This window comes from Protobothrops mucrosquamatus, unplaced genomic scaffold, assembly GCF_001527695.2.
Source record: "Protobothrops mucrosquamatus isolate PMUCROS unplaced genomic scaffold, P.Mucros_1.0 scaffold1399, whole genome shotgun sequence".
Taxonomy (NCBI): domain Eukaryota; kingdom Metazoa; phylum Chordata; class Lepidosauria; order Squamata; family Viperidae; genus Protobothrops; species Protobothrops mucrosquamatus.
Genome location: NW_015387584.1, coordinates 360,932 through 370,612, shown reverse-complemented (window position 1 = coordinate 370,612; position 9,681 = coordinate 360,932). Strand labels below are relative to the sequence as shown.

At 37.5% G+C, this 9,681-nt stretch overlaps 2 protein-coding genes across 2 annotated transcripts in view; both read right to left on the bottom strand.

Annotated features, from left to right (window-relative positions):
• Positions 1 to 3,851, bottom strand: part of LOC107292643 (pre-mRNA-processing factor 19) — a 12,512-nt gene extending 8,661 nt beyond the window's left edge. The window contains exons 1-3 of the mRNA XM_015821754.1: positions 3,789 to 3,851; positions 974 to 1,123; positions 207 to 283 (exon numbers count right to left, since the gene is read on the bottom strand). Coding sequence (XP_015677240.1) covers positions 207 to 283; positions 974 to 1,123; positions 3,789 to 3,807 — 246 coding nt within the window. The 5' untranslated portion in view covers positions 3,808 to 3,851. The remainder of the gene's footprint in view (positions 1 to 206; positions 284 to 973; positions 1,124 to 3,788) is intronic.
• Positions 3,852 to 6,334: 2,483 nt separating this feature from the next.
• LOC107292671 (pre-mRNA-processing factor 19) overlaps positions 6,335 to 9,681 on the bottom strand; it is an 8,482-nt gene continuing 5,135 nt past the window's right edge. Inside the window, exons 9-14 of the mRNA XM_015821782.1 lie at positions 9,290 to 9,445; positions 9,084 to 9,153; positions 8,851 to 8,936; positions 7,642 to 7,812; positions 6,941 to 7,046; positions 6,335 to 6,769 (exon numbers count right to left, since the gene is read on the bottom strand). Coding sequence (XP_015677268.1) covers positions 6,672 to 6,769; positions 6,941 to 7,046; positions 7,642 to 7,812; positions 8,851 to 8,936; positions 9,084 to 9,153; positions 9,290 to 9,445 — 687 coding nt within the window. The 3' untranslated portion in view covers positions 6,335 to 6,671. The remainder of the gene's footprint in view (positions 6,770 to 6,940; positions 7,047 to 7,641; positions 7,813 to 8,850; positions 8,937 to 9,083; positions 9,154 to 9,289; positions 9,446 to 9,681) is intronic.

Below are 9,681 nucleotides of genomic sequence, written 5' to 3'. Positions count from 1 at the left end.
CTTTCCACTCTTGTGAACAGGAAAAGCAAAGTGAAAATGGATAGCTTTCATGACATCTGAAATCAACCTATTGATTTTTTATTTTTTTTACTAATCCCTTGTTCTATGAGCACAAAATCTGTTTCTGGATGTTACACGAGTGGCAGAACTTACTTGCTCACAATAAAGTATGAATTCTGGATTACTGTATGAAAAAATATATATACCCATTCATCTTGTAAGGCCTTCAGGATAGCTGGAATACTGGTAGCAGAAGGAGGCTTAGGCCGAATTGGGTGGGCAACTGTGAATGAAATATATACAAGCATTAATTCTAGAGAACCCCAATATTTACCTTCACAAGTCTTTAAAACGTGGCTAGGACAGTTTTGTCAACTTTAATTTTAGTGAATTATTTTTTGCCTATTGTTGTGGAGGTTTCTTCCAGTGTGATCCAGCTGGGGATAGAATTTAAGACTATGGATGGGACTGGAAAAGCAAAGATGGTATATTTATGCCTTGCTATTTTAAAACCAAAGGAACTGAAAAAATCTGCAGAAAGGACACAAATCTGACCACAGACATTGATATATAGTTGGAGACAGATGTTCAAGCAAATCGGATGGAAAGAGCAACATAGAAACAATGGACAAAGTAGAAAGTGAGAAAATGTGAATGTAAACAGAGATGGTATTTCTGACTAGGGAGAAGTGCCAGATATACATTTTAGTCAAGACTTGTTTTGGTTAGGGAGATGGGCAGCATATAATTTAATAAATAAATGAGATGTATACATATAGCACATTTTTGAAATGTTGTTCTAAATGGATCTGTTGAACAATCCTCTCCTTAAACCTGGTCCTGATATTTTGGAATCGCTTTACATCTTACAATAAACTAACAAATATTTTCAAGACTTTCATACAAGGTTTTAAGAGATCAGTCAGATTAGATAGTCTGCATTCAACAAAGTAATTCTCCTGATCTTCCTTACCTTTAATATCTAGCAGCTGTTCCTCAGACAGTGGCTGATTGTTTACTGGATCAGTCCCATTCTCTGCAATATACTTTTCAATCAGTCTTCGCTCATAAACATGATTTGAGACTGGGGACAGACAGGGATGCTCTGGTACCTCATTAGAAACTGCAAGAAAAAAGGAGGTAAAGAAAAAATGCTGGATTTAGTCATTTACAAACAACAGGATCAATTTTTGACAGGCCTGTCTTCTATCAACAATATTAATATGTATCTTTCCTTTCATTTTGAAAATATTAATACAATGTAACAAGCTATGCTATGGGATCCTTGGTGCTTCAGGCTGAGCCTCAGCACTGCTGCCAAGTACCACTGTTCAGGAGGCCTAGATAATGGGCAGGAGATACAGAATTATTTGTTTTTTGTTCATTGGGGATGGGACACATAGCAGGGTGAAGTTAGGCATTTTCCAAATTTTTGACACACCAAGCCTAAAAGGTTCATTATCACTGCATTAAGACAGATTGAAATATTCGTAAAAAGTTATGCTTAAAAACTTTTAAACCCATTTAAAATTGTGTATACCAGTATGCTACCAGTAAATAATGTTTACTGTGGCCATAACACATAAGTAGCAAATACAGGTATGCTGTAGTTTAAAAGTTTGACGTAAGATAACACAGTTTAACAGTTAATAGGTCATAAAACATTTTAAAACTTAATTTTATGAATTTATTGATACTTGTTTTTCTAGCCATAGTTAAAAATTTGCCTTTGCCACTGTAATTTTAGAAATTTCCTCTGAGAGCAAAATTTTAACATATTCAAAAATATATCTCCCTGGTCTCAATTTTAAAATATGTGTGTTCATATCCTGCCAAAAATTCTTGCAAAAATCGCAACGCAGTAAAATACAATCCACTGTTTCAAGGTCAGTATATTGACAGGGACAACTTTTGAGTGATCTTGACCAGTAAAATTGCTGGAATAAGGGAATCAGATGTTTAGAAATCCATCGCAATGTAATATTCTGGATGCAGCATAGCTGAAAATTATCAAGCATTGTTCAAAGCATTCCTATGCTGAGCACATTATATTAACAGGGGAGATATAATTAAAATATATGTTACTATTAGCAAACAGGATACCCTGAAAAATAGCACAGTTTGTGTATTAACTTCAGTTGTGAAAATGCATTTCTGGATACCACTAAAGTGTAGACATCTATATTCAACTCTGAATCTGAGATTACATGGAAAGTGAAGACCCGAATTTTCAAGAGCAGCATAATCCTATATAACATAGATTAAATATCTAATGCTCAGTCTGTACTTTGAGTGATCGGGAATACAGTATCTTTGTTTTGTGTTGATTAAGCCTCAATGAATAGCAAGATTCTTTGAATTTCATTGGAAAGAAGAGACAGGATTTGGTAGCACCAATTATTGGTAATACTGGTTCCCCAAATTCCAGATGTTTTATACATATATTAAATAGCACGAAGGGCAAGACGGGATACTGAAGAAAGCCATAAAGCCATGCTAAAGGCACCAAACAGGAGTCTAAATACAGACACATCATGAAACATTGACCAACGTCCATCCATTTCTTCTGATATATACTAATACTGAAAGTCATCAAGAAAACAGATGTATGAGTCCATTCCCCCCACCCTGGTTTTCAACATACAGAATGAAGGTAACTAAAATCAAGTCCTTTACTTAGGCCCAAAATGGAACTGGATAATTGATATATTGCAGAAATCTTAAGAAAGTTATGTAGGTATTTCTCCCTTTGTGGAAAGTATAGATTAAATGGTAGACATGAAGCTTTAAAATAGGTAAGTGATTGGGAATAAAACAAGTATCTTCTGCAAACCATGTTAAATTGTCTTTGGATATAAAGATGTATAGAAATAACAGGACCTTGCACAACATTTACCTTCACAAGATGACTACAAAAAGGTAATATTCAGTTAAATATCAAATCCCAAATGAAGATAAGTAAAAAGTCGGTTTAGTATAAAATCTTTTAAAAATCTACTATTAAAAATATATGTTATCTATGCAAATCAGGCTCACAGACACTTCTTAAAGCCTTAAGATGCAAATGCAATGTATGCCCACATCACCGAATCTGTAATTTATATAATTAAAATGTAATCACACAAACGAAAACGTGATTGGAAGAAAAATATACAAACGTTCCCTTTCACAAGCTAAAGGGGGAAAAATTAAAAAATAAAAAAAATAAAAAAGAGATAAGATATGCAGAGACAAATACACATTTCTTTGCTGAAGAAAAACGAAATGAAAGGCTAGAGATGTGGGACGCCTACAGTAGTTGATAGCAGTATTTCCCAAAAATTACTGCTTCCAGCAGACCCCATTATTTTTTAAAAATGTGATCAATTAAAAAAAAAAAAGCTCCCTAAGATGTACCAAACTGTGAAGAAGGGTTTTTCTCCTCCTAACACTGAAACAGAATACTGAATCCGTTCTTTGGTGTCCTGCCTTCTGGAGAGGAGGGGGGGGAATTTCTTTTCCTGTCCTGTGACAACCTCTCAGCTCATACCTAGGTCTGTCTACCTGCAGTTTACAACAGCGACCATAATGCGATCCCACTGACGGTGAACATTACAAGCCCTCAGGCAGAGCAATACTCGCAAACTGTCATAGTTAACCACCAAAGTTGCTGCAAAGTTCCTGCTGCTGCTAAAAGGGGAGCCTGCCTGCCTCTCTCTCTCTCTCTCTCTCTCGCCTTCCCCCTCCGTGCGGGGCCGCAGCTGTGCGGGAAGGCAGAGCGGGAGCCAAGGAGAAAGCGGGTCACTCACTGGAGCATATGAGAGACATGGCGCGCAGTACAATCCCCCCCGTGGACGTTGCAATATTACAATCCTCAGTTTAATCCTTATGGCTGCTTCGGGGGCCACGAGGCCAAGGAGGAAGATTCGCCTTCCGGGAGTCCGCCGCAGCCTTTTTTTTAAAACGCCACCACACCGCAGGCCACGAATAGCGCGCGAACCTCCAGCCCAGGCCGGAAGCGGAATTTCTCCTTTCTTTCTCTTCTCTCTCTCTTCTCTCTCTCTTCTCTCTGTCACGCCCCGTTAGAAGAACAACCCGCGCCGCGTGACCTAACCCTCCGGCGAAAAACAATCTACTTCCGGATCCGGAGGACCCAGAAAAAACTACCATTCCCGTCATGCACTTGTTCGGCATAACGGGTCTCGAAATACAGTATATGTAACTGGAAAAATAGATTTATTCAGCGTCAATTGCGAAGCTAGAAACAATGCAGAAAGCAAAACAAAACAAAACAAGAAAGTACCTATGTAATATTTCTAGTCAGACTTGGAAAACAGCAGTAACCAAATTACTTTTCGTATGAAATTTAGATGACCTGACTCCTGGAAACTGCCTGGAGAAGTCCCTGCAGTTTTCTTGGGAAAATTTCTTCTATATTCAAAGGGATTCTAAACAGCTTATTCAGTATATTATATTATAATGAGTATCTAATTGATAGAAATAAAGTATAAATTGATTTTTTTCCTTGTATGAATGACAGTTACAAATTCCTACAAATTTCAAATTGTAATATAAACCATTTTCAAATTGTAATATAAATCATTTTCCAAATGTCAAATCCAAATTTTCTGCTTCTGTTTTTTAAAGAACAGATTCTCAGATAAACATCAGACTCCTGATTATGCCAACCTATATTCCCAATTCAGTGTAAGCTGTATTTTGTGTAAATTACGTGAAAAGGTTTTCCCATAACAGAATAGTTATCACAAAAGCCTCTTGGCTTCTCTGCCTCCACTTGGTCAGAAACCAATTCTGCAGGATCCTTTCAGTATAAAAGTTTGTACTTGTGGTCATTCCTCTTTCACTCAGTGCATAGATGGTAGGAGGATGAGACTGGTGGTGAAAGCATTGCCATGCCAATAAAGTAGTAAAAGAAGTTCATCCCTTTTTTAAAGTATGCTGTCCAGGATAGAAACCTCATGCTGGAAAATGTTTCATCAGAAATCAGCCTACTTCTATTTCATTCTCTAATAATGACTCTCATATTTTTAGTCAGTGTATCTTCAAATCTACTACTTCAGCTGGGCAAGCTCTTAATTTAGTGCATAATTCCTAACTCTTCTTGCAGTTTGGTGCGGCAATGGGGAAAAAGTTCCGATACGTTGCGCGACGTCACGAGTTTGACATGTCTGGCCTCAGCTGCTTTTATGGGACTTTGAGCTTCTTTGAAAAAAATTCTGGAGAAGTTGATGTGCTTTTGTTTTGATCTGCTCAATCTTAGCTATTGCTTTTTATTGTTCAAGGTCTATGACTTACCTTTTCATCCTGCTTATCTCCATGAATATAAGAGGCAATGTCACTAGCAAAGTTGTGTGAGTTGCAAAAACTTTTTTTTGTCTTCCAGTTCAGAACTGAAAATATGATACCGTTAAAAATTAAAACCTTGCAGTTCCATATTTTCAATCAAGAAGTTGTAAAAAAAATTCTATCTAGGTTTTCTGAATAAGTGTAATGACAAACTTATAGACAAATATGGCTATCTCTGATATTGCTATCTAAAATGTACTAGATGTTTTAATGTCCTGTGACAGTTCCTGTGTGCATGTTCTGAGGTAAATTCTGAAAACAGGATTTGAAGAAAACAGTGTGCTGGGGCTGTGGTAATATAACACACTTCCCAGGATTAATTTAACCAGTTTGCTGAGTTATTTCAATCCTCTGGCCTAACACAATGATCCATAAACTAACCACAGAAGATGGATTTGCCTAAAATGTTAGATTAAAACATGGTTAACTACTTTGTTTTATCCCAATATAACCAAGTGATGCTTAGAGCAATGTTTATACAGAATAAAATGTACTGGTATATGTTTATATATTTATGAAAGAAATGAAATGAAACTAAAATGAAAGTATTTGGAAATAAGAAGAGAAAAAGGCTGATCAAAACCACACTGATATCTAAACACAGAAAGGCACCTTATGCAAATCAGGTCCTGGTTCACATAGCATACTACTGTCTATTGTAATGAAACAAGTAACAGATTTCACATTTCAAAGCAGTATGCATGCTCCCTATTTGAGATTGTATTTAAATGTTCCTTTTCAATGGCTGGCTACCAGAATATTCTGCCTTCAGAATGTGCCTATATACTGAATACTAAATATTCAAATTTAAGGAATTCATTATCAAAATTGCTGCAATGTGATACCTTTTCATGCTGTGAGAAATGCAAAAGCTGTTATGTATAAATATTTGTAACAGAACCAACATGTGTGTGTTGACAAAATGTAGTTCAATATACAAATGTTTGAAATGTAAGATACCACCCAAAAGCACATTGTTACAGTTGAATATTGTTTTTTTAATGAAACTAGAGAGCAGCATACAAAAAACTGCACATCTCCCCAACCCTTTCTCCATCCTCATCTCTGCCACTATCCCTACTAGAGAGTCAGCAGTGCATGGGTTTTGATTAAGTATTGTTACTGTTACAGATCTACATGAAAAACGAACACAGAGGAAAACAAATATATTTAAAACTGTGGGCAATTTTCCATGCTACAGAAAACTGACATCAGCAGCTATAATGTACATGATGTTCCATCAGTCCAACACCCCATGCTTATCCCATAGTTTTTCATTACAGCAAAGAATAGGATCCAGATGCTTTGCATCCTAGAAACTGAAGCTACAGGCTGTAGAATTTCAGGCTTCTGTCCATGCCTGTGGACGCGAGGAACTTAGCATGGTGCCCGAAGGCTACTCCTGTTGTCAGCCCACTATGCTCTGTAGAAAAAAGACAGGACAGTCAGATGAGATATTTTTCACTCTATGATTACCACTTCAAAGAAACAGAAGGGAGCAGAAATAACCGAAGTGCTGATGCTAACCACCAGTACAAAAGACATATTGTATAGTTATCTCTGGAGAGTCATACAAATGCCAACAATCTCATACCTGTGAAATGAAGAACTTCTGTCCATTGCTTACAGATGAACACTTGGACATCAGTACCACCCAGGGCCAGATAGGTACCACTCTGATCAAAGATGAGAGACTTCACCTAAAGAGGAAAAGCACAGAAAATAGGTTTCTAGAAGCAAAGCATTGCATGTTCACATGCTCTAGGACATCTCTGAAAGCATCTACTTTAAATCTACCCAGCCAATACAAACAAGTAGGGAGAACATGCTGTAAATCCCTACTTTAAGGGAAATGGGATCCTTGAAATAACCATTTCTGCTATGAATCTTACATTCTGAAATAGTTTGCCTCCCAATGTCAGGAATGGTGCCTTCCCTATTAATGTTCAGGAAATACTGCTCTTCTGCAGTCTTCCTGGAATAAAGGTTAGTCTATGTCACAACTAAACCTAGCCAGTAATTATTTGGGAACTACTGACTATTTATTATGGTTTGGATTATTTTGTATTGTACTATAATGTAAGCTCCTTAGAGTCTGCAGTGTGAGGGTGCACACAATTCAAAAGAAACCAAGCTCTCATACAGAGGAAACAGGTTTTGTCCCATCCCAAGGAAGAGATTTCAAAGCTTTAAAAGCAGCTAGATAAAATCTGTCAGAGGAGATTTCAGTGGCTATATTAAAATACAGAGGACTCAAAAACGTACAACTGACAAACAAAATGCAACTAGACAAACCTCAAAGTTATTATCCAGCTGCAGCGTCTTGAAATTCTTCAGCTTGCGGAGATCCCAGAGTTTGACTGAGGAGTCATCAGCAGCAGTGGCCAAGTAGTAGCCATTCTCGGAGAAGGCAATGCTAGTAATGGGACCAGAGTGTCCAGGGAAGTTTGCGACATTAGTCCGCTCCTGAGGAAGGCAAGTAATGAGTGCTATTAGAGTGATGATGTACCCTCCAAGGAAATACAACTCATGTCTCTCCCCTGCCTTTGAGATCATTGTCCTTTCAATAATATTCCTGTATAATGTTTTGAGCTCAACGTGACATTAACAGCAATACCTAGGAGTATACATACTTCAGATAGATAGATCAGATTTCAAGAGATTAAAAAATTGAAAGAAAATAAAATTAGCCTTTAGTGTGTCGCGAAAGTGCTTCCATTCGCTTTAGGTGATACAACATAGTGATAACTAAAGAAACTGTTATGTCACCTCTCTAAAAATTTTCTCAAGACACTAGTTTACACAGTCATGTAGATACCTTAAATCTTTGTATTGAATCCAGCAATAAAAACATAAACATAATTGTTTCAACTATCTTTTGATTCAGAAGAACGGTGATTATAACTCATGAAGAGATGGTTTATTTCAAGTTATCCCCTTCTTTGAATCTATTCTTCTAGGGAAGAGGAATATTTAACATCACCCTCATTTTTGTCCTGCAACTAAAAAGAAGCCGAGTTCCATGTTCTTATAGTTTCAGCATGAAAACTTTCTAAATAATGGTATATAACAAGGCCATACCTACTTATGAACAAAAGCATTAACCAACAATCTAAATAGTAGTGATATTTCTGAGTTCAAATTTCAATTCATTAAGATTAATTACGTGTTCCAAAAAGTATGCATTGCAAGGCTTTAAAGCATAAAGTACTCTTGAGATAAAATATAATGCTGAACTTAAAGCAGCAGATAATATTATGAATTTAAAACACCAGATAATATAGCAGATAAGCAACAAATAAAACTATGCAGGATATATTACTAGACTTCTGGGATATTCTAAATCTCCAAGCTCTAGTTTATAGCGTTAGAGCATTTGTCATTCAAAGCTCTAAAAAGATAAGGATATTTTAGAATATGCACGGTCAGTGTCAGCAAATCCTTAATAAACAGTCTTGCAAAGTAAAACTTTCCAACATTGTCATAATACAAGCCAATTCTTACCTTTAGGTCCCAGATCTTAATCTGGGAGTCCATTGTTCCTGTCCCAAAAATAAGCCCGTCAGGGTGGAACTGAGCACAGGTGAGAGCTGCAGGAAAAGAATATTGGATCACCGCGTAAGTGAGGGAGCTCCAACCAGGTTATTCCTACCCAGATGCCCAACACATTGAGACTGCACTCACTCCAGCAGCTCTCACAGAATACTAAATTTAGATTCTAAGTCCAAAATCCATACCACAGCCAGAGGTTTCATCGGTGACCTTGGTGAGAACACGGCCAGTCTGGATGTCAGAGAAAGCCCAATACTATAAAAAGCAAAGGTTTGAGATTGTGTATAAGCAGTTGGCGCCAGAAAATCGTGACTTTCATTATTGTTATGTTGAATTCTTATTTTTTTTAAAAAAAAATCTAGGCGAAGAGATATTCTGGATTCACTCTCACCTGGTCATCAGAAGAGCTCAGAAGATAATCGCCAGTTGCATGGAGACTAAGCCCTGTGACAGCACTTTCGTGGGCTCGTACAACCTGCACACAGGAAGCGCCAGAGACTGACCAAATACGGATAGTGGCATCTGGAGATGCTGAGAACACCAGTTCCTGGAGGGCAAAAAGACGTCATCGCCTCAAATACCAATTCTGTAAGACCACATGTAAACCCGACTCCTTCGAATAATGTATGAGAAAACCCTGAAACTGTTGTGATTCCTCGCCAGCCAGTGGACCCGGCAGCTGAATCAGAGGAGGAGGAGGAGGGGCCTGGAGTGACATCAGAGTCAGAGGAAGGCTCTGAGGAGCTTCCAGACTTACAGTCTGACGAGGAGCCTGGCCCCTCT